This window comes from Pristiophorus japonicus, chromosome 2 (assembly GCF_044704955.1).
Source record: "Pristiophorus japonicus isolate sPriJap1 chromosome 2, sPriJap1.hap1, whole genome shotgun sequence".
NCBI classification, from domain to species: Eukaryota; Metazoa; Chordata; class Chondrichthyes; family Pristiophoridae; genus Pristiophorus; species Pristiophorus japonicus.
The window spans coordinates 287,332,032-287,357,542 of record NC_091978.1 but is presented as its reverse complement, the minus strand read 5'-3'; the positions used below and the strand labels follow the sequence as shown (position 1 = coordinate 287,357,542).

Sequence of the window (25,511 nt, the reverse complement as noted above, 5' to 3'; positions counted from 1 at the left end):
TGATCTTTCAGCCCCCGGGTTCCTGACCTTCACCCCTCTCCTCAAGTTCCTGACGTTCCACGCCCCCCCCCTTGTCAGGTGTTGTTTACTGGGCGGCACTGGACGCGTGTTGTTCACTGGGCGGCACTGGACACATCACTGGACGTGGGTTGTTCACTGGGCGGCACTGGATGGATGTTGTTCACTATTATTCTGGATTCGAGACCTGTCATCTGTCACAGTTGATCCTACCCTTCATATGACCAATTAGCTCATCTGAACCTATTCCCAAACCGTTTCCGGTGTCTGCCCCAAATGAATGACAGCGTTTCTGACCATACAGAACGGAGATTGAGCCGGAAGGCAGTGCGTGCGGTGTGAACACCAATGGGAGAAGCGTGGGGGCGGGGCCCGATTTGTGGGGGAGGGGACAGCTGCGGTTCAAGGGATGCAGTAGGTTTAGAAGCCGTTTGGGGAAGCTCAGTTACCCGGTAACATTTTGGAATAGTGCGAAGAGAAGCGGAGGAGCAGCGGCCATGTGTGATCGTGCGTTGAGCGGCTGAGGCCCGAGCCAAGAGCCGGCGCAGGTGGTAGTGACTCGGCCTGCTTGCGGTGCATACTCGCAGAGCCGGCTCCAGCCTTCAGAGAGCAGGGGCCCATTGCAGTGAGGGAGGGCCCGGGGGCTGAGTCCCATTGCAGTGAGGGTGGCCTGGGGGCAGGGGTCCCATTGCAGTGAGGGAGGGGCAGGGGTCCCATTGCAGTGAGGGGGGGGCAGGGGTCCCATTGCAGTGGAAGAGGGGCAGGGGTCCCATTGCAGTGGAAGAGGGGCAGGGGTCCCATTCCTTTAAGGGGGGGCAGGGGTCCCATTGCAGTGGAAGAGGGGCAGGGGTCCCATTGCAGTGAGGGAGGGAGGGGGGGGGCAGGGGTCCCATTGCATTAAGGGGGGCAGGGGTCCCATTGCAGTGAGGGGGGGGGGTAGGGGTCCCATTGCATTAAGGGGGGGCAGGGGTCCCATTGCAGTGAGGGGGGGGCAGGGGTCCCATTGCAGTGAGGGTGTTCAGCGAACGGGGTATCCAGGGAGCAAGGTGTTCCTTGCTGTGAGGTTGTCCATTGCAGTGTGTACAAGTTGGTCATAGGAAGAGTGTGTGTGCATTGTGGTGAAGGTATCCAGGAACTGTGCAGAAGCCTGGGCAAACTGAGCCCCTTTAATGCTTAGGGAAAGTGTGTAATTGGGGTGGTTGAAAAAGTGTAGTACTTGTTCCTGTGGAATGTTCATTCAGTAGGATCTGATCAACTGAATTGTGTTGGGTGAGAGAAGCACGCTCATATCCTGGAACCATGCCGTGCACCTGTGGGAACTGGAGACAGTGGATCCGGCCTTTGGTGGTATTCCTGTACATATTGGGTGTTGTGGTTGCTGTTCCTCTCTGTGTCTGGGAGCTGCGAAAATCTGAGGTAACATGGCAGTCTCAAATTCTATTTCAGTGCAAGTTCTGTTCTGTTTTTAAAAGACGATGCATTTAAATGAGACTTTACTGGGAAGTATCATAATATGTTGTTTTGTTTTACACCTGGAAACTCCTGTCAGTAAATGTACTTAACATGTTGAAGAAGGTAGTGGAACATTGCTGGCAGTTTGCTCACAAGTTTTAAAAACTATTTTTATATTAGTAGATCTTCTAGGGATTTGCTTATAGTAAGTTAACATAAGAACATAAGAAATAGGAGCAGGAGTAGGCTATACGGCCACTCGAGCCTGTTCTGCCATTCAATAAGATCATGGCTGATCTGATCTTGGCCTCAACTCCAACTCCTGCCTGTTCCCCATAATCCTTGACTCCCCTATAGTTCAAGAATCTGACTGTATTGAATATATTCAATGACTCAGCTTCCACAGCTTTCTGGGGCAGAGAATTCCAAAGATTCACGATCCTCTGGAAGAAGAAATTCCTCCTCATCTCCATCTTAAATGGGCGATCCCTTATTCATAGAATCAGAGAAATTTATAGCACAGAAGGAGGCCATTTCAGCCCATTGTGTCTGCACCGGCCGACAAAGAGCTTATCCAGCCTCATCCCACTTTCCAACTCTTGGTCCGCAGCCTATCGGTTATGGCACTTCAAGTGCACATCTAAGTACTTTTTAACTGTGGTGAGGGTTTTTGCCTCTACCATTCAGGCAGTGAGTTCCAGACCCCCACCACTCTCTGTGTGAAGTAACTTTCCCTCGAATCCCCTCTAAACCTCTCCCCAATTACTTTAAATCTATGCCCCCTGGTTGTTGACCCCACTACTAAGGGAAATAGCTCCTTCCTATCCATTCTAAGCACCTCATAATTTTATGCACCTCATAATTTTATACACCTCAATAAGGTCTCCCCTCAGCCTCCTCTGTTCCAAAGAAAACAAACCAGCCTATCCAATCTTTCCTCATAGATAAAATTCTCCAGTCCAGTCAACATCCTCGTAAATCTCCTCTGTACCCTCTCTAATGCAATCACATCCTTTCTGTAATGCGGTGACCAGAACTGCACACGGTACTCTAGTTGTTGCCTAACTAGTGTTTTTTACAGTTCAACCATAACCTCCCTGCTCTTGTATTCCATGCCTTGGCTAATAAAGGCAAGTATTCCGTATGCCTTCTTAACCACCTTATCTACCTGGCTTGCTACCTTCAGAGATCTGTCCAAGGTCCCTTTGTTCCTCTACACTTTCTCTGAATTCGAGATTCCCACACAAGGGGAAGCATCCTCTTAGCATCTACCCTGTTGGGCCCCATCAGAATCTTATGTTTCCATAAGATCACCCCTCATTCTTCTAAACTCCAATGAGTACAGGCTCAATCTTGCTCCACCTTTCCTCATAAGACAATCCCTTCATCCCAGGAATCAACCTAGTGAATCTTCTCTGAACTGCCTCCAAAGCAAGTATATCCTTCCTTAAATAAGGCGACTGACCAAAAGGTAACAGAGCGTAGACAATGATAATGCAGTAGATGTAATGTATTAAGATTTTCAAAAGGCCTTTGATAAGGTACGCCATAATAGACTGATGAACAAGGTCAGAGAATGCAGAGTCAGGAGACAAGTAGCAGAATGGATAGCTAGCTGGCTTCAAGACAGAAAGCAGAGAGTCAGGGTAAAAGCTATTCACAGTTGCAGAAGGTAGGTAGTGATGATCCACAAGGAGCAGTGCTGGGACCACCGTTTACAATTTATATTAACGATTTAGACTTTGGAATCAAAAATGCAATTGCTAAATTTGCGGATGACATCAAATTGGAGGGATAGTCAATGCTGAGGAAACTGCAACAAATTACAGGAGGACATTAATAAACTTGCAGAATGGGTATATAATTGGCAAATGAAGTTCAACACAGATAAATGGCAGGTATTACATTTTGGTAGGAAGAATAGGGGTTCACATTACTTGGAGGGTGAGAGTCTAGGTGGGGTAGAGCTGTGACACAGGTTAGCAAGGTCATGAAAAAAGCAAACCAAGCACTCTGATTTATTTCTAAAGGTATAAAATTGAAAAGTAGGGAAGTTATGCTAAACCTGTATCAAACCTTGATTAGAGCACACTTGGAGTACTGCATACACTTCTCGTTGTCATATAAGAACGTAAGAAATAGGAGCAGGAGTAGGTCATACGGCCCCTCGAGCCTGCTCCGCCATTTAATACGATTATGGCTGTTCTGATCATGGACCCAGGTCCACTTTCCTGCCCGCTCCCCATAACCCCTTAATCCCTTATCAGTTAAGAAGCTGTCTATCTCAAATTTATTCAATGTCCTGGCTTCCTCAGCTCTCCGAGGTGTCGAAATCTCGACCTCCGATAAATGACTCAGACACCTTCAGCTCCGGCAGAAGTTTCTTTAATTTACTTGCTAGCAAGGGAAAGGTCACACTCAGTCAATAGCTAAGTGACCACCTCTGAAATGGTACAGTTTCACGAGATATTTATACAGTAAAACCCAAGTTATGGCCTCTCCCTGTGTATTGGCTCTGTCTTGCAGTTAGTGAATACAGATAAAGAGTTAATTACTACATCCTTGTCCTGACGTGGTTTCCAGATATTTCCTTTTGTCAGGGTTATTCGTTGGCCAGCCAGCCATTACTCAATGAGAGTGTGGTAATGAGCTATTACCTGCCTTGCATTGTGTCAGGTTTGTCCAGTTTCCTGGTCAGTTATCTTTTTTCATCAAATGGATGAGGTCTCTACAAGAGATAATGGCTGGTGGTTTGAGTACTTTGAAAAGGGTGGGGTGGCATGGAACTGGTGTTGTATAGACAATAGGAGAGCACCATGGGGAGGGGGGGGGGGGTACTTGTCTCAGCAGGACTTGCCTCCTAGCTGTCTGGTGGCTATCAGCCATTTCAAGCCAGGTTTAGCTGTTTATGCTAGCCGACTGCTTTATGCAGAAATTTCTGGAAGGACCAGGACTCCATTTTGTTATATATTAAGAAGGGCACAAAAATACCGTGTGGTATCAGTTTAGATAAAAATACATTTCTACATTCCCCCATTTTGTCCTTCACAAGGACAACTTAATCCATTCTGATTGTGTACAGTCTCTCTATTTCCACTTCCACACAAGAGCCTTCAGTAGTTGTTGCTACCATAACTCTAGCTGTGGTCTCGGTAGGTAACATGGTTTTTCCCACCCTGGCACAGCAACACTTAACCAGGACTAATAATAGATATAGGGCGAAGACTATCAGCAGGAATATGATCAAACCCTGTACCACAGATCTCCCTAGGGATCCCAACCATCCCGATGCCCAATCCCACAAGGTGATATCATCCTGGCCAACTGTCTGTTTATACTCTATTACCTTTTTCCTAATGTATTCAGCTAGACTGCCGATTTCTTCTGATTTATCTGGGATATATGAACAGCATGCTCCATCTATTAATGCGCATGTCCCTCCTTCCTTGGCTAGGAGATAATCTAAGGCCATACGATTTTGGAGAGCCACTATTCGAATAGCTACCATTTCATCATTCACCCCTTCAAAGGCTTGGGAAGTCGCATTGGCTACTGATTCGACTAAGTTAGCCAGTTCCAGTCACTGCCATTCGGTTGATGCTATTCCATAGGGTGGCACCATTTCCTTGAATATTCCGTTTAGCCATGTCAAATACCGTTTAAGTCTATGACTTCCATAGGCATCTCTTAGAGTCTTTATTGATCTGATAAAGGGTACCACATATCCTAAGTAACAGGACCCTGTCAGTTGGCTGGTAACCATGGGTAGGCTTTATGGCCACAAATAAAGTAGGTGCAATTATAGGACGTCAGCTCCTCGTCCTTTCGCGCCATCCATACTCGAGTGGTCTCACCTTCCCACCCTTCACCTGCGGCTTTGTTATGGACCATTGTCCAGCCAACAGTTGCTATCTTTCTCCCATCAGTGGGATTAGTTGTGGCTTGCCATTTAGTCATTTGGAAACACTTGCTGCGTCCCATTTCTGGTCCTTTAATCTCATTACTCACTAGGCATATTATACCTTCAGGATTTCCTATTCCGGGAGTAATGCTTAGGAAGGGAGGCTGACGGTTATTATTATAATTGGGCTGGTACCATCCCTGGAAGGCTGTAAGTTTATACCCTGCTGACCTCCATTCTGTTTGCTTCTTCGTTTCTGACACCTTGGTTAGGTTTGTCCTATTTTGCACTATCAACCATTCTACCATTTCTGATTCGTTAAAGGGGACAGATCTCATGGGAATACCCCCTTTGGAGTGGACATGGGAACATATCCAACAACTCGACAAGTTTCTTTCTTGAGCATACTTATGACTCAGTGCCATAAATACGTTTACTTGCAGTTCCCTTCGGTGGCATGTCTGTACCCCTGGTACAATCAATAATGCAAAGTAAAACCCTGTCGAGCCCAGCACCATCAGTCCCCATAGTCCATACAGTTCCTTATTCAGTCTTCCTTTTTCTGTTCTTCTGGTTCCTTCTTCCCTTCCTCCTGGTCGGGTGCCCTTTTGCAATGGGACGCATGGATCCATGTTGGTCTTTCCTTTACCTTGATTGCAGTATTAGTCGCCAGCAAGACCTGGTATGGTCCTTCAAATCTTGGCTGTAGACTGCTTTTTCTTTTAAAGATTTTGATGTAAACGAATTCCCCGGGCTCCAGGTTATGACACTTCCCTTCCGCTGGCTTGACTTGAGCTTCCTTTCCCTGTGAATGAAAGCTGGAAATACATTTGGTTAGTGCAATACAATAACTCAACATATTTTCCTCCATTTTGTGGATGTCCATTTGTTTTGCAGTAAATGGTGCTGTAAAAGGTAGTCGTTGGGACGTCCCATAACTATCTCATGTGGTGACAGGCCTGTTGTTCTGTTGGTTGCAGATCGCATTACCATCAAAGCTAAGGGCAGCAGTTCTGTCCATTTCAGTCCAGTGTCATTGCATAATTTTGCCAGCTTATTTTTAAGCATTCCATTATATCTTTCAACAAGTCCAGCTGATTGTAGATGATAACTGCAATGAAAACGTTGATTAATCTGTAAAGCTTTACACATTTCTCTTGTAACAGTTCCCGTGAAATGTGACCCGTTATCACTGGAAAGCTTAGCAGGGATTCCGAAGCGCGGTATGATTTCTTTTAATAAACATTTAGCAACAGTAGTGGCATCGGCCTTTTTACATGGAAAGGCTTCAATCCATCTAGAGAACACATCTACAATAACTAATACATACTTGAATTCAATAAAATCCATTTGTAAATGTACAAAAGACCCGACTGGATTTGGGTGGGAGGCAGATTCTACTTTTTCCGTCTTACCCGGATTCATTGTCTGACAGGTAACACAATTTTCACAGATTTGTTTTGCAATTGCCGAAATACCTGATGCATACGTTGCCAAAATATAATCTGCCATTCCTCCTTTGTCCGCATGTGTGAATGTATGAACACATCAGGCAATCCATGGAAGTAAGGATTTGGTGCCACCACGCGGCCGTCGTGGTGAACCCATAGTCCTTCTGGATTTTTATAACATTGATCCTTCGTCCAGGTCACCACCTCCTCCGTACTGGCCTGTGTCTGAAAGGTCAGCACGTCATTAATAGTGGGGGCGGGACTGAGCAATTATAAGGTTCGGATTTGATAACAGTTCAACTTCATATTTAGTGGTTCTTGCGGAGGTTCGGTGTTGGGTGGCACATTTAGTAAGTACAATCTCGACAGAGTGTGGGATGTATAGAATGGTCTGATGATTTAGAGTTATTGTCTAAGCCTGTTGTATAGCATAATAAGCTACTGCCAGTGAAGGAAGACATCCTGGTAGTCCGCGTGCCACTGGGTCTAGTTGGGTACTGAAATACGCTACCGGCCGCTGCCTGTCCCCATGTAACTGAGTCAAAACAGATTGTGCAAAACCCGACTTGTGATGCACAAATAAGTTGAATAGCTTAGTGTAATCTGGTAATCCCAAGGCTGGTGCTGAAGTGAGGGTTTGCTTAAGACTCTGGAAAGCATTCCGGGATACTTCATTCCAAATCCTTCTTTAAGCATTGTGAGAATATAGTAGATTCATTCACAGCTCGTAGGTCTTTGACAAACCTCCATTTGTCACTATTGGGCTTCTGAACCGGAAAGATCGGTGTGTTACACGGACTTCTCATTTATGCTTATAGTGATTCACAGATCACAGAATGTAAAGTACTTGTTTTATAATTTTAATAAAAGGCTTCCAAACCCAAGATTTTTCCAATACACCCAAAATGTTGATCAAGGAGATCACCTGAAATATCTCAAAATCCCAATTCAACTATTGTACTGCCACTCTTTATCAAAAAACAAATCCTCTTACTGAGCTAGAAGCTTTCGTGTCAAGATTTTACACCAAGGACAATGGGAGCGTGCTCCCCCAGCCTGCACCTCGAGAGATCCACAAAGGCTTTTTAAAAAAAAAAGGCATTACAACTTCCCTTCCCCATTCTTTATCTCACTCCTAGACTAAATTTATGTTTTTCATACCAATATAATCAATGATTGCGTGTCTTCTTTCAACAAGTAAGTGAGCGTGTCAAATAAATTCTCTTTTTTTTTAACCACCGGGACCATGTCTCAACAAACCTATCCTTTGTGCATTTCCTAGCTCCGTAACTTCTCATCCGAATAAATCCACACTTGCGTTTCTAACTTAAAATGTCTTAAACTTCCCACATACAGGACAACACTATGAAGGGTTAAAAAAACTTCACTCTGTTTGAAAAAAATGGGTGGAGCTAAAACAAACAGGCAGCTCCACAACCTTTCCAAACAGGTTTCCAGACACATGAGAAAAAAAACACACAAGCACACTCATTCAAAGACAAGACATTCACAAAAGTGTGTCTCCATTCAATAAAGCTTTTTTTTTGGCTAGCTTTATTTTTTTTTTGAATCCATAAGTCACTATCAGGTTCTCTTTTTTTTTACATATTGATTTACTTCCTCTGTTAATTTTACATGGGCTTGAAGAATCGGAACCCAGGCCTTTTCTATTACTTTCCTTTTTTTTACTTCTTCTACCTGGATCTCTGTTTATAAGACACTCCTCTAGACATGTTCTCTCTAAATTAAATGAACCATCGGGTGGAAATGGCTTGTTTTCACCCTTAGTCCACTTTACCCTTTTTTTTTCTTTTGTGGTCAATTAAAGACTGACCACAATTCTGGAGCATGACATAGGCTGGTATGCCTTTTTGTGGTGTTTTAACTTGCTCCGGCACCCATTCTGGATGATTAAGATTTTCCACAGTTTCTGATCTCTCAATCCTTTCGGTCAACCGAGTTCTCTACGCCCACTTCTGGCCGTTATGTGGCCTGAAAAGGCTCTTAATTCGGGCTCAGTCTGGGTGTGTGAGATATGTTGGCACGAACCAACTGTAGTTGATCAATCAGTTACTGTTTCTTTTCTTAATCAATCTTTGTTTTTTTTTCGAATCACAATTTTCCCTAGTTACTCTTCCCGTTTCTCTAATTACAATGTCGCACAAAGGTATTGCACACAACAGTATAACAAGGACAACTAGGACAAACAACATTCACGCGAGTATACAAATCATAACTTTAAACTCTATCTAAACAAATAATCAATTCTCAGTCTGCGTTGTATGCCACTACAGACCGAGTCCTTAACTTATCCTAATAAAACTTATAAAACTTATGGTTCCATTACCCTAACTCTTATCACATAAGAACCTTCGATCGATTAGCACTTTTTTTTCTAATCTTATCACATAAGAACCTTTTTTTTCCCCCCTAATAGCGCTGTTTCTACCTTGCCTACTGAAACCTTCCCCGGGCTGTTTCGAGATTTTTCCAGAACCAGTTCTCTTCTGCTTGCGAGCTGAGAAAGAAATGGTTATAAAAAATAACTTTAGCTTTTAAATGTCGAGTCTCGTAGATTGCAGTACCTCTCCTGTGGACAACAGATTACATATGTGATTCAACAATAAAGAAACCTCTTGTGAGCAAAAGGCTCACCTTGTTTTGGCCACTGAAGCCTTTCACTGGAGAGGCACTATGCCTGTATCCGTTTTACTCACAGGGCAGAGAGCATGCATCTCGGTGGAACCTCCAAGAAGTAACTGTTGAAATCTCGACCTCCGATAAATGACTCAGACACCTTCAGCTCCGACAGAAGCTTCTTTAATTTACTTGCTAGCAAGGGAAAGGTCACACTCAGTCAATGGCTAAGTGACCACCTCTGAAATGGTACAGTTTCACAAGATATTTATACAGTAAAACCCAAGTTATGGCCTTCCCCTGTGTATTGGCTGTGTCTCGCAGTCAGTGAATACAGATAAAGAGTTAATTACTACATCCTTGTCCTGACGTGGTTTCCAGATATTTCCTTTTGTCAGGGTTATTGGCCAGCCGGCCATTACTCAATGAGAGTGTGGTAATGAGCTATTACCTGCCTTGCATTGTATCAGGATTGTCCAGTTTCCTGGTCAGTTATCTTTTTTCATCAAATGGATGAGGTCTCTACAAGAGATAATGGCTGGTGGTTTGAGTACTTCGAAAAGGGTGGGGTGGAGTGGAACTGGTGTCGTATAGACAATAGGAGAGCACCATGGGGCGGTGGCGGGGGTGGGGGGGTACTTGTCTCAGCAGGATTTGCCTCCTAGCTGTCTGGTGGCTATCAGCCATTTCAAGCCAGGTTTAGCTGTTTATGCTAGCCGACTGCTTTATGCAGAAATTTCTGGAAGGACCAGGACTCCATTTTGTTATATATTAAAAAGGACACAAAAATACCGTGTGGTATCAGCTTAGATAAAAATACATTTCCACAGAGGCAGTGAATTCCACAGATTTACAACTCACTGAGAGAAGAAATTCCTCCTCATCTCCGTTTTAAATGGGCGACCCCTTATTCTAAGGTTATGCCCTCTAGTTCTAGTTTCCCCTATCAGTGAAAACATCCTCTCTGCATCCACCTTATCAAGCTCCCTCATAATCTTATACGTTTTGATAAGATCACCTCTCATTCTTCTGAATTCCAATGAGTAGAGGCCCAACCTCCTCAACCTTTCCTCATAAGTCAACCCCCTCATCCCCAGAATCAACCTAGTGAACCTTCTCTGAACTGCCTCCAAAGCATGTATATCCTTTTGTAAATATGGAAACCAAAACTATATGCAGTATTCTAGGTGTGGCCTCACCAATACCCTGTATAACTGTAGCAAAACTTCCCTGCTTTTATACTCCATCCCCTTTGCAACAAAGGCCAAGATTCCATTGGCCTTCCTGATCACTTGCTGTACCTGCATACTAACCATTTGTGTTTCATGCACAAGTCCCCTCAGGTCCCGTTGTACTGCAGCACTTTGCAAATTTTCTTAATTTAAATAATAACTTGCTCTTTGATTTTTTTTCTGCCAACGTGCATGACCTCACACTTTCCAACATTATACTCCATCTGCCAAATTTTTGCCCACTCACTTAACCTGTCTATGTCCTTTTGCAGATTTTTTGTCTCCTCACACATTACTTTTCCTCCCATCTTTGTATCATCAGCAAACTTGGCTACGTTATACTTGGTCCCTTCTTTCAAGTCGTTAATATAGATTGTAAATAGTTAGGGTCCCTGCGGCACCCCACTAGTTACTGATTGCCAACCCGAGAATGAACCATTTATTCCGACTCTCTGTTTTCTGTTAGTTAGCCAAACCTCTATCCATGCTAATATATTACCCCCAAGCCTGTGAACCTTTATCTTGTGCAGTAACCTTTTATGTGGCACCTTGTCAAATGCCTTCTGGAAGTCCAAATACACCACATCCACTGGTTTCCCTTTATCCACAGCAAATTTGTCAAACATGACTTCCCCTTTGATAAATCCATGCTGTCTCTGCTTGACCGAATTATGTTTTTCCAAATGTCCTGCTACTGCTTCTTTAATAATGGACTCCAACATTTTCCCAACCACAGATGTTAGACTAACTGGTCTATAGTTTCCTGCTTTTTGTCTGCCTCCTTTTTTTAAATAGGCGCTTTACATTTGCAGTTTTCCAATCTTCTGGGACCTCCCCAGAATCCAGGGAATTTTGGTAAATTACAACCAATGCATCCACTATCCGTGCCGCTACTTCTCAAGACCCTAGGATGTAAGCCATCATGTCCAGGAGATTTATCTGCCTTTAGTCCCATTATCTTACTGAGTACCACCTCCTTAGTGATTGTGATTGTGTTAAGTTCCTCCCCCACTCCCCCCCCCCCCCCCCATAGCCCCTTGACTATCCACTGTTGGGATATTGTTTGTGTCCTCGCCCGTAAAGACTGATACAAAATATTTGTTCAGAGTTTCTGCCATCTCCATGTTCCCCATTACTAATTCCCTGGTCTTGTCCTCTAAGGGACCAACATTTACTTTAGCCACTCTTTTCCTTTTTATATACCTCTAGAAACTCTTGCTATCTGTTTTTATATTTTGTGCTAGTTTACTTACATAGTCTATCTTCCCTTTCTTAATCATTTTTTTTAGTCATAAAAAGGATATAGAGACACTGGAGAGGGTGCAAAGAAGATTTACAAGGATGATACCAGAAATGCAAAGGTATACATATCAGGAAAGAATGAACAGGCTGGGTCTCTCTTCTCTTGGTGGTGGTGGTGGGGGTTGGGGGGCGGGAGGGGGGGGAGAAAGAAAGAAGGCTGAGGGGTGACCTAATAGAGGTATTTGAAATTATTTTTATGGAGTGGATGCAGAGAGAATGTTTCCACTTGTGGGGAAGAGCATAACTAGAGGCCATCAATATAAGATAGTCACCAAGAAATCCAATAGGGAATTCAGAAGAAAATTCTTTACCCAAGTGTGGTGAGAATGTGGAACTCGCCACCACAGGGAAAGGTTGAAGCGAATAGTATACATGCATTTAAGGGGAGGCTAGACAATAATATAAGGAAGAAGGGAATAGAGGGTTATGCAGATAAATTTAGATGAGGAAAGACTGGAGGAGGCTCGAGTGGAGCCGGCGTGGACTGGTTGGGCTGAATGGCCTGTTTCCATATATCCTATGTAAAAACTGTGTGTAGTTGGTGTGGTCTCACCAACGCCCTGTACAGTTGGAGCAGGACTTCCCTACTTTGAAGCTACATCCCCTTTACGATAAAGGTCAACTCTCCATTTGCCTTCCTAATCACTTTCTGCACCTGCATGCTAAAGTTTTGTGTTTCATGGCTACAATACACTCGGTCCCTTTATCCAAGTCATTAATATAGATTGTAAATAGTTGAAGCTCCAGCACTGATCCCTGTCGCACCCCACTTGTTACAGTTTGCCATCCTGCAAATGACCCATTTATCACGACTTTCTGTTTTCTGTTAGTTAGCCAATCCTCTATCCACACTAATATATTACCACCAACCCCATGAGCTCTTATCTTGTGCAGTAACCTTTTATGTGATACCTTATCAAATGCCTTTTGGAAATCCAAGTTGGCAGATGTATTCTCTCTTTCTAACTGAGTGCTTTCTCTCTCCTATCCCACTTGTCTTTCCTCTTCTGGATCTCCTTTTCTTTTTTTAAAAAAAAAAATCTCTCTTTTCTATTCTTTGTCTCCAGCTTTTCAGGTAGGAATTAGTGTGTTGTAGAAGGCAGAATCTTGTGGTGCTGACTGGGGAACGCCAGGCATGGAAGTGATCACAGGTCGTGGATTCATTTTGGACTGCAGGTTGGGGGAGTGATCTCGGCAGAAGGCTGAATTTTCTGGTGGTGGCTACCGGATCTGGTCAAGGATAGAAGGAGGGAGAGGTAAAGGATGATAGACAGGAAGGCACAGGCACTTTTACAGTTTTTATCATCATCATCGTAGGCAATCCCTCGAAATCGAGGAAGACTTGCTTCTACTTAGTGAGTTCTCAGGTGATTGTACAGTCCAATATGGGAATTACAGTCTCTAACAGGTGGGACAGACAGTGGTTGAAAGAAGGGGTGGGTGGAGAGAAGCACCAGGAAAGAGATGTAAAGTGCAAGGGATACATGCTCTGGATGTAATAGGAAGGAAAGGGCAGGGAGCAGGAAGACATGACACTCTGTCTTCAGGGCAGGGTTTGGTAGAAAGCAGAAGGAATCAGTGAGTGGTAAGAAGAGACAGGCACTTGTTCGCGAAGTGGGAGATGGTAAAAGGGAGACTGGAAAAGGTGATGAATGAGTGCTTGGGGTGGGAGATAGCAAGGAGGAGAAGGAACGGGCAAGAGGTTGACACTCGATGGTGCATGGTAGGAGGGAATGGGCAAGAGGTTTGCACCGTGGATGGTGCATGGTAGGAGCAAAAGGGCAAGAGGTAAGTATGGGAATGCTCAGTCTCAGATTTGGGGAAGAACCTGTTATTTAAATAATAGTGACTTCCCCAGAGGCATGGGTAAATGCTTTAAAAAGAAAGTCTTGCATTTTTATCATCATCATCATCATAGGCAATCCCTCGAAATCGAGGAAGACTTGCTTCTACTTAGTGAGTTCTCAGGTGATTGTACAGTCCAATATGGGAATTACAGTCTCTAACAGGTGGGACAGACAGTGGTTGAAAGAAGGGGTGGGTGGAGAGTCTGTTTTCCGTTGTCTGCGCTTGATTTCTGCATGCCCTTGGTGACTAGACTCGAGGTGCTCAGCGCCTCCCGTATGCTCTTTGTCCACTTAAGGGGGTCTTGGGCCAGGGATTTCCAGGTGCCGGTGGGGATGGTGCACTTTTATAAGGAGACTTTGAGTGTATACTTGATAACCCTTCAGGGAATAAGGGGTTATGAGGAGCGGGCAGGGAAGTGGACCAGAGTCCATGATCGGATCAGCCATGATCGTATTAAATGGCGGAGCAGGCTCAAGGAGCCGTATGGCCTACTCCTGCTCCTACTTCTTATTTCCTCTGTGCACCTGGGACTCGCTTCCCACGTAGGAGCTCCGAGTAGAGCGCTTGCTTTGGGAGTCTCGTGTCGGACATGCGGACGATGTGGCCTGCCCAAAGGAGCTGGTTGAGTGTGGTCAGTGCTTCGATGCTGGGGATGTTGACCTGAGCGAGAACACTGACGTTGGTGCGTCTGTCCTCCCAGGGGATTTGCAGGATCTTGCGGAGGCAGCACTCTTAGTACTTCTCCAGCGCTTTGAGGTGTCTCCTGTATAAAGTCCACGTCTCTGAACCATATACGAGAGCAGGTATCACTACTGTCTTGTAGTCCATAAGCTTGGTGCCAGATTTGAGGTCCTGGTCTTCAAACACACTCTTCCTCGGTGACCGAAGGCAGCGCTGGCACACTGGAGGCGGTGTTGGGCCTCGTCATCGATGTCTGCTCTTGCTGATGATAGGTTCGCGAGGTATTGAAAATGATCCACATTGTCCAAGGCCATGCTGTAGATTTTGATAACCAGGGGGCACAGCTGTGTGGCGGGGTCAGGTTGGTGAAGGACCATTGTCTTAAGGCGGTTTAGTGTAAGGCCCATGCTTTCGTACACTTCGGTGACGATATTGACGATGGCTTGGAGTGGTGGCCGCTGAATGTGCGCAGACGCAAGTGTCGTCCACATACTGTAGTTCGATGACCGAGGCTAGGCCGACCTTGGATCTAGCCTGGAGGCAACGAAGGTTGAACAGGTTCCAACTGGTTCTATAGTTTAGTTCCACTCAACGGGAAGCTTGTTGAGCGTGAGGTGGAGCATTGCAGCGAGAAGATCGAGAAGAGCGTTGGCGCGATGACACAGCCTTGCTTGACCCCGGTCCGAACGTGGATTGGGTATGTGGTGGATCCGTTGGTCAGGATCACGGCTTGCATGTCGTCATGAAGCAGGCGGAGGACGGTGACAAACTTTTGGGGCAGCCGAAACTGAGGAGGACGCTCCATAATCCCTCACAATTGACTGTGTTAGAGGCCTTGATGAGGTCAAAGAAGGCCATGTACAAGGGTTGGTGCTGTTCCCTGCATTTCTCTTGCAGTTGTTGCGTGATAAAGATCATGTCCGTTGTACCCCTTAGTGGATGGAATCTGCACTGTGGCTCTGGGAGGAGCACTTCAGCCATAGGGAGAAAACGGTGAGGAGGATTCTTGCGATGACTTTCCCAGTGGCTGACAACAGGGAGATTCTTCTGTAGTTGCAGTCGGACTTGTCCCCTTTTTGAAAATGGTCACGATTACGGCATCTCTGAGATCTCCTGGCATGCTCTCCTCCTTCCCGATAAGAGAGATGAGGTCATGCATTCGTGCCAATAGTGCTTCTATGCCATACTTTAGTGCCTCAGCGGGGATTCCATCTGTTCCTGATGCCTTGTTCTTGAGCTGACGGGTGGCCTTTTCTACCTTGTACAGGGCTGAGGTTTTGCTGAGATGGTGGCAGGTAAAAAGAAAGTCTTGCATTTTTATAGTGCCTTTCACAACCTCAGGACGTCCTAAAGCCAATTAAGTACTTCTGAAGTGTAATCACTGTTGTAATATAGGAAATGCGGCAGCCAATTTGTGCATAGTAAGCTCCCACACACAGCAATGTGATAATGACCAGATAATCTGTTTGTAAAAAAAAAAATGTTGATTTGAAGGATGTCGAAATAATGCCATAGGATCTTTTACATCCAACTGTGAGCAGACAGGGCCTCTGCTTAACGTCTCATCTGAAAGACGGCACCTCCGACAGTGCAGCATTCCCTCAGAACTGCATTGGAGTGTCAACATAGATTTTTGTGCTCCAGTCTCTGGAATGGGACTTGAACCCACAAACTTCTGACTTGAGTTGCGAGAATGCTACCCACAGTCCCGGCTGTCCTACCAGTCGTTCAAAAGCTGTTCTTGATTAAGGTTTTTGAAGGGAAATGAAATGTAAACCAGGGAAGACCTTTAGGGAATCCTGCTTCCACATTAAAAACCCATTTGCAATCTTGGCTTTTAAAAGTGTGTCCTGGGGCAGGCAGGGGACAGTTTCCATTATAAATGTGGCCACAAGAATTTATAATGGAAAAGTTGACAGGAAGTGCACACAGACATCAACTCAAACTGACAGTAATTAGCAATTGTTAATCCTTCATGAATATGACCACATGCTCACTTAATGGAGCATATTGACTGATGACATAGGCTGCCAGCAACAGAAAAATAATTGACAACACGAGGAAATAACCGCAAAGCATTCATGGTCATTTTACATGGTTCCCAATACCAAATGTGTTTATTTCTAATTTTCAACGAACTCGAGATTTTTCTCCAATAGCTGAATTACAGAAATGCAATTTTATGTATCCATGCTATTTAGTTGTTTCCAGTAATGTTTTGTTTCTATTTTTAAATCAAGGTTGGAACTCACAATAAAGCATGGTTCATTGCTGGGATTTTTGTGTTTATGACAATTCCAATATCACTTTGGGGCATCTTGCAGCATCTCGTGCATTATACTCAGCCAGAATTACAGAAGCCAATTATAAGGTACTCAATGTAGCTTAGATTTTACTAATTACAGTACCAGTTGTACATCTAGAGAAACCAGTAAATGTGAAATATTTGGAAATTGTAATTTTCTGTCCAAATTTTCTGTCTGCAGGATCTTATGGATGGTACCTATTTACAGCTTAGACAGTGTAAGTTGATTTTTAAGTTATTTTTATATTATGAAGCCTTGAATTAAAATGCATTATTCATGTAGCAGACAATTAGTTCGATGCTGGTTTGCAGAGTGGTTTTTAACCACAAGAAGTGTTACAGTGCTTGTGTAATTGTACTTACTGACTGGGTAGCTGTTGTTTTGTTTACTCGTTTTCAATAATCGCAGCTTTGTATTAAAGATTAGTGTGAAGACCTGATATTTGTATTTCTCAGATAAATTAAATTAATACCATTTTGAAGAAAGATCGATTTCTGAATTTGATTTTGACATCTATTCTTTTATTGATTTCCACCAGCGATGTTGAGCCCTTTTCACAACCAATAAACCCAGATTAAACTGAGTTTTGGTATATTTTTTTTTTTAAATGGCAAATTGTCTTACTGCCCGTTACTTTAGATAAATCCTTGCATTTACAATTTGTAAACCATAATATTTTTTCAATTGTACCCAAAACTCGGCTTGAAATGACTCCATATTGCCATACATACATACATGTTGTTAACCTATTCAGTCAGAGTATCTCAACTTCATATACCTGCCTTTACTCCATATCCCTTGATACAAATACCCAACAGAACTCTATTGATCAGCCTTGAAAATTTCAGTTGACCTCTCATCCATAGATGTTTGGGGGCTGAGTTACAGATTTCCGCTACCCTTCGTGTGGAAAAAGTGCTTCCTGATTTTGCTCTTAAATGGTCTAGCTCTATTTTAAGATTTTCGGTACAACCTCCAAAATCCGGAGTTCTAAAAACCGGACATTGTGCAGATCGCAGGAGTCGACGTCCGTAATTCGGAAATATATTCCGAAAAACTGACTTTAAAAAAAAAATGGAGCATGAGTTGTCCAGAATCCAAAAATCTGTTCTGAAAACCAGACTTTTTTTTGTTGTGGAATTGCTTTTTGTCCCTATCGGTAAAGGGTTTTGAATCACCCCACAGCCGCTGACCTATGTGGGATAGTATCCGGGTTTCTATCCCTCCCCCTGCACCCATGCAGCCGCTGTCCCTGCTGTATTAGGGTTTGAATCACCCACAACATCTGTCCCTGTCTGCATCAGGGTTTGAATCACCCCTGCAGCCGCTGTCCCTGCCATTATCCGATTTTGAATCACCCACAGCCACTGTCCTTGCTGGCATCCGGGTTTGAAAGTGAACCATGCAGTGGATTACTAAATTTCTATGTGGGATAGTATACATCTGACCTGGGTGTGGGATCTCACTTGATAGTGTAATTAAATATGATTCCAAGAGTGTCCCAAAGTTGATGCCTGTCAAAAGTAACAGTAGTCGCATCTGTAATTTTAAAAAAGAAAAAGTTATCGAAAATAAGCTCATTAAAGTAAACCCATTTAACAACGCTATGTTATACACGAAACTCGGCCCAGGGGTTTCCAGATTCGGGATGTTTGATTTCGATTCCGAAATCCGGAAAAACCAGAATGGCCTCGGTCGTGAGGTTTCTGGATTTTGGAGATTGTACTCTCTCTTGTTCTGGATTTCCACACCAGAGGAAATAGCTTCTTTGTATCATCTCAAATCTCTTTATCACTTTAAACACTGTTACTGTTGAACTTCAGTAAGTTCTTCTGAATTTCAAAATGATTATAAATTCTTAAATGCTGCAGACAAGGGTAATGTGATGGCCTTTTCGTGAAACTGAACTTTCAAACTACTAACTGGCTAGACTTTGGCCTTCCATTTGCCACTTATGCAGCTGTCAGTTTGTTTAACCGCTCCCTCACCTTTTCCCTGATGCCCTTGGCACTTTCCCTGGTGTGGCCCCTATTGTCACTCCAAGTCCAAGGAGTGCAGACCAATGTTCCCTTTAATTGTTTTTTGGGTGCACGCCCCATTCAAAATACCACGCATGCATGATTCTCCCCATTAAAAAGCCAGCGAGCCGGCTGCGCGTGAGGTCCAGAGCGCTGATCGGTCGTTCAGCTTAAAGGGAACATTAGTATAGTGTATCTGGCACACAGCTGATTTAGTCTTCCATCACCAGATCTGGCTGGACCATATCAAGCACTGTCAGGCCTTGCTCTCTTCTGCTAAAACCACCCACTACTCCAGGATCATCCTTGAAAGGAAAGATAAACCTCAACTTCTTTTTTCCATTTCCAACTGCTGTCTTAAATCCCTCTCCCCATGTCCATTCCACCCTCGCCTTCCAAGTGTAAGGAAATCTTACTTGACAGTAAGATTGAGATGGTCCATTCAGCTGCCTCTGCCACATCCAATCCCTTCCCCTTATCCACCAATCCAACCCTTGCCAAGATTCACCCCATGCATCTTTCTCTAGTTTCTCTCCCATCTCCCTCATGCCCTCCATGAGACTCATCATCTGCTCTTTTGACTCAATTCCCAGTAACCTGCTGTCAACCTTGCTTCCCTTCCTGGCCCCTAAGCTAGGCTGGCTTTGTAAATGATCTGCTGTCCTTGGGTACTGTCTCCCTTTCAAAACCACCACCATCATCACCACCTTCCTCAAAATACGTATCCTCGACTCCCTTTTTATCCTACAAAACTACAGCCTCATCTCTAATCTCCCTTTCGTCTCAAGTTCTTGAACATGTCGCCTTAGAAATCCATACGCATCTTTCCCATAACTCCATGTTTAAATCCTACCTATCTGATTTCAGCCCCAGCATAGCACTAATGACTAGCGGCCGCGCACCTCTCTTGCCGGTCCCACACATCCCGGGACCGGCTTTTTCAATGTTAAAGTACCAAGCTGTGAATGGCCCACGCAGCCCCTTAAAGGACCCGCACACCCCAAAAAAATTACGTGGAACATTACCATGATGCAGATCACTTTTTGACCTTTTTACAGTCTTTAACAAAGTCTACCGCACCATCCTCCTCCAATGTCCAACTAAGTGGGGATGTTCCACTCTTACCTACCCACTTGTAGGCAGAGCATCTTCAACTCCACTGCCCCCGGTATCAGATTGCTTGTCTGATACCCAGTTGCAATTTCCTCCAGCTATACGTTGGGAAGACTGAATCCATCGTCTTTGGTTCCTACCACAAATTCCATACCCTCCCCACCGATTCCATCCTTGGCAACTGCCTCCGGTTGAACGAGATGTCCTATTTGAAACTGAGCTGAGCTTCCCACTCCATAGCCTCTCTATCACAAAGGCTGCCTATTTCCACATCCACCCCTGCCTCAGTCCATCTGCTGCCAAAACCCAGGGCCATGCCTCTGCACTTGACTATTCCGGTGCTCTACCTCTCATTTTCTCCAACCTGACCACTCACCAGGAACTTGTGCATTCCTCCAACTCCCTGCGTCCCACCATTGGTGGTCGTGCCTTTGTCATTTTCGGCACTAAGCCCTGGAATTGCCTACCTCTCCACTTCCCCTTCCTCCTTTTGTTCTGTCCTTTAAAACCAACCATTTGGACCAAATTTTTAGTCACCCCTCCTAATATCTCTCTTTTTGGCTTGGTGTCGATTTTTGTCTGATTACTCTTCTGTGAAGTGATTTGGGATTTTTTCCTACACAAAAGGTGCAATACTAATGCTAGTTGGTGTTTTAAAGAAATTTTCCGTTATCTTTTAAGTACAAAGTGTACTCTCTGGTCCTCAAACATTAATGGTACACATTTCATCTTTGTTTATCGTGGCATTTCATTCTCTATAAAATCACCTTTAAAATTTCATTTGAAGAAAACCTTTTTTAATTTCTTGTACCCATTTCTGTCAAATAAATGTATTTAGGAGCATATTCATTCAGTGGGGAATGGGTTAAGCTAAATCATGAGATTGTTATGCATGTTCCTTCATCTTCTGACACAACTTGGGATCCTCTGATGCATGCACACAAAGATTAGAATTCAGGAAAGAGAAGTAATTTTCATATAAGTATTTGGTGGGAACATAAATATTATAGACGTTTAAAAAATCTACAACAGTAGTGTTTATAGATTTTAGCAAAGCTTTTGATAAGGCCCCACATGGCAGACTGGTCACAAAAGTAATAGCTATGGGATCCAGGGCAAAGTGGCAAGTTGGATCCAAAATTGGCTGAGAGTCAGGAAGCAAAGCGTAATGGTTGATGGGTGTTTTTGTGACTGGAAGGCTGTATCCAGCAGGGTTCTGCAGGGCTCCGTGTTGTGGTATATATCAATGACTTGGACTTGAATGTTGGGGTATGATTAAGAAGTTTGCAGATTACACTAAAATAGGCTGTGTGGTTGATAATGAAGAAGAAAGCTGCGGACTGCAGGAAGATATCCCACTGGTCAGGTGGGAAGAATAGTGGCAAATGGAATTCAATCCGGATAAGTGAGGTAATGCATTTGGGGAAGTCTAACAAGGCAAGGAATACACATTAAATGTTACAACACTGAAAAGTGTAGAGGAACAAAGGGACCTTGGAGTGCAGGTCCACAGATCCCTGAAGGTAGCAGGTCAGGTAGATGAAGTGGTTAAGAAGGCATAAGAGATACTTGTTTTTATTAGTTGAGGCGTGGAATACAAGAGCAAGGAGGTTATGCTTGAACTGTATAAAACACTAGTTAGGCCACAGCTGGAGTATTGCGTGCAGTTCTGGTCATCACATTACAGGAAAGATGTGATTGTACTAGAAAGGGTACAGAGGAGATTTACAAGAATGTTGCCTGGACTGGAGAATTTTGGCTATGAGGAAATATTGGAGATGCTCGGTTTATTTTCTTTGGAGACTGAGGGAAGACCTGATTTGAGGTGTATAAAATTATGAGGGGTCTGGATAGAGTGGATAGGAAGGACCTGTTTCTCTTGGCAGAGGGGCCAACAACCATAGATTTAAAGTAATTGGGGGGGGAGGTTTGGAGGGGATTTGAGGGAGAGTTACTTCAACCAGAGGGTGGTGGGGGTCTGGATGTCACTGCCTGAAAGGGTGGTAGAGGCAGAAACCCTCACCACATTTTTTAAAAAAACACTTAGATGTGCACTTAAAGCACCGTAACCTACAGGGCTACAGACCAAGAGCTGGAAAGTGGGATTAGGCTGGATGGCTCTTGGTCGGCCGACGCAGAAACAATGGGCTCAAGTTTCAGCCTGAGTTGCTCCTATTTTTTTTGAGCAACTAGTTTATTATGGAGCATCTTAGAAATTGCAATTCTTGGCATTTAGTTTGCTCAAGTTCTAGTGAGTTAGAATAGTTTCATTTTAGAACAGATTTTTTTTTTCAAAAGGGGGCATGTCCAGCCACTTACGCCTGTTTTGCAAGTTTAGGCAGTGAAAACTTACTCCAAACTAACTTGGAGTGGAGTAACTAGATTTTTGTACGCTCAGAAAAACCTTGCCTACACTTATAAATCAGATGTAGGGAACGGGAGATGGGGGAGGGAGGGATGGAAGTTTACAAACATTAAACACTTCACTTTTACAAATAAAGAGCCATCATCAATAATAAATGATAAATAAATCAATCAATAAATCAACCAATAAATCAATCAAAAAAAACAAATAATAAAAAATCAATCAATAAATAAAAAATTAAGTTTATACTCACCTACTGAAGCACCCGGAGCCCTCCAACAGCGTGCTGGGACGGGGTCTCCCCAGTGTCTCGCTCTCCTGTCTCTATCAGTGTCTTGCTCTCTGTCTCTGAAAGTCTCTCTCTCTCTCTCAGTGAGGGAGGGAGGGAGGGAGCTGAACGGAACGGAGGGGAAGCCCGAATCCTGATCTTCAATGCCTGGTGAGCTCATTTGGCCAGGGCTAGGGACGGCATTCTTCGCGCCCCTCCCACACAGCCTGCACAGATTTGGGCTGCGAGGCGCTACTGCACATGTGCGCACACTCTAGCGCGCCTGTGCAGAGGTCCTGGCACTGTTTTCAGTGCCGGGACCTGGCTCCGCCCTCCACGCGTTCTGCTGCGCTGCGCCAAGGGCCTGGATCGACTGGACTGCGGGATGAATACCAAGGTAAATAATAGGCGCCGTTTCTGTTCTTAAAAAGTCGGCGCACACATGGAGGTGCACCGTTCTAACCCTGGGGGCAAACTTGGGCTCAATGGGCCGAAATGGCCTCCTTCTGTGCTGTAAATTTCTGATTCTATGCAGCAGCCTGAATTTGATACTGAATATTTGTATTGGAAGCATGGGCATGGTAGTATGATTGGGCATGAGCGTGTGTATTGCATGTTCCCTGTAGTCTGATTAGGATAAGCTCTGCTTGAAACTTTCTTTTTTATTAATTGCTATAGTTTGGTGTTTGGCATGGTATTTCCTAAAGAAAATGCAGATGCAAAGTACTCGAGCAACAGTTTGGTGTCTAGATGCTGACCTGAGGTTTGTGTAATATGACAAAGTCGAATTACTTATTTTTGCATGAAATTATCTTTTTCTTAACAGTGGATAGCCCTGAAATATCCTCATATCGCTATATATGTCGACACATGTCGAGAATGCTATGAAGCATATGTCATCTATAACTTCATGATCTTCCTGCTGAGCTACTTGACCTATCAGTACCCAAATTTGGTGATAGTGCTGGAAGCTAAAGATCAACAGAAACATCTGCCCCCTCTGTGCTGCTGCCCATCTTGGCATATGGGAGAGTAAGTAGCAATGCTTCAACTGTTTATGCACTATTTAAATGCAACTAATCCAGATACCAATTTTCCTGCAGGTTTTAAACTGTTTTATGATATGTGATGTTGATTGTAAAGTGATTACACTTTTTTTTAAAAGTACTTCATTTGCTGTAAAACACTTTAGGATGTCAGGTGGTTGTGAACGGCATTATATAAATGCAAGTCTTTTTTTCTTTTATGTGACGTACACCTTGGAAGTAATGCACTTTTTCCTGGCCTGTAGTAATATACAGACTTGTATCCTTTCTACTGTACTGTTCTGTGTTCAATTCTAGTCTCTGTCTATGTAATATTTTTAAATCTATACAATGTTGTGAATTGACCATTTACGTGAAGCCTTTATTAACCATTTCATACATAATACTAGAATAAAGGTGCTAATTAAAAATAAGCACTGTTCACGAGATAAATGCAGATGATAAAAGCCACTCTGCCCATCTTGGCTCATTAATCAGAAGATTTCAGCATTTAGCGTGTCATGGGTGAGAATCAGTTTAGCTGCGCCGCGCCGAGGGCCTGGATCGACCTGAGGGAGTGGAGAATACCGAGGTAAGTTTTGGCGGGGTTTTGAGCGAGGAAATCAGGCGGGGCTGCGCCGTTCTAGGCGCGGCCCGAAACTTGACCCCAAAGATTGGGAGGCAAAACTGTAATGGAACAATGGGCTGCCTTTAAAGAGGAAATAGTTCAGGTACAGTTGAGGTACATTCCCACTAGGGAGAAAGGTAGGGCAACTAAAGTCAGGACTCCCTGGATGATGAAAGAAATAATCTGTTGCAAATTCTGAGAATAAGGCTATATATATTCTAGAAAGGTCAGAGGAGAAGTGAAAAAGAAAATAAGAGACAAAGAGAGGGTATGAGAATAGAATGGCAGCCAACATAAAAGGTAAACCAAAAGTGTTCTATAGGCATAAGTAAGAGGAGGGGTGAGACTGATTAGGGACCAAAAAGGAGGCAGAGGAACTAAATGAGTACTTTGCATCTGTCTTCAAGGAGGAGGATGCTGCCATAGACATAGTGAAAGAAGTAGTAGTGGAGACAATTGATTAAAACATTGATAAAGAAGAGGTATTAGAAAGGCTGGCTGTACTTAAAGTTGATAAATCACCAGGAGCGGATGGGATGCATCCTCGGAAGTTGAGGGTGGAAGCGGTGGAGGTACTGGCCATAATATTCCAATCCTCCATAGATACGGGGATGGTGCCAGAGGACTGGAGAATTGGAAATGTCACACCATTGTTCAAAAAAGGGTGTAAAGATAAACCCAGCAACTACAGGCCAGTCAGTTTAATCTTGGTAGTGGAACAGCTTTTAGAAACTGTAATCAGGACAAAATTAACAGTCACGTGGACAAGTATAGATTCATTAAGTAAAGCCAGCACGGAGTTGTTAAAGGCAAATCGTGTTTAACCAACTTGATCGAGTTTTTTTGATCGAGGTAACAGAGGGTTGATGAGCGTAATGCGGCTGATGTAGTGTACATGGTTTTCCAAAAGGTGTTCGACAAAATGCCACATAATAGGCTTGCCAGCAAAGTTGAAACCCATGGAATAAAAGGGACAGTGGAGCATGGATACGAAAGTGGCTAAGTAACAGGAAACAGAGCAGTGGTGAACGGTTGCTTTTCTGGTTGGAGGCAGGTATACAGTGGTGGTCCACAGGGCCACTGCTTTTCTTGATATATATTGCTGACATGGATGTGGGTGTACAGGGCACAATTTCAAAATTTGCAGATGAGACAAAACTTGGAAGTATAGTGAACAGTGAGGAGGATAGTGATATCTGCTCAATGAGCTCCGTTGGGCGGGCCGCATTGTCTGCATGCCCGACACGAGATTCCCAAAGCAAGCGC

General features: G+C 43.9%; 1 protein-coding gene across 1 annotated transcript in view; it reads left to right on the top strand.

The window, feature by feature from the left end:
* The first annotated feature begins 1,011 nt into the window (after positions 1–1,011).
* The window catches only part of tmem184c (transmembrane protein 184C), a 78,278-nt gene continuing 53,778 nt past the window's right edge, over positions 1,012–25,511 (top strand). Inside the window, exons 1-4 of the mRNA XM_070871513.1 lie at positions 1,012–1,434; positions 16,763–16,893; positions 17,009–17,045; positions 23,419–23,624. Coding sequence (XP_070727614.1) covers positions 1,318–1,434; positions 16,763–16,893; positions 17,009–17,045; positions 23,419–23,624 — 491 coding nt within the window. The 5' untranslated portion in view covers positions 1,012–1,317. The remainder of the gene's footprint in view (positions 1,435–16,762; positions 16,894–17,008; positions 17,046–23,418; positions 23,625–25,511) is intronic.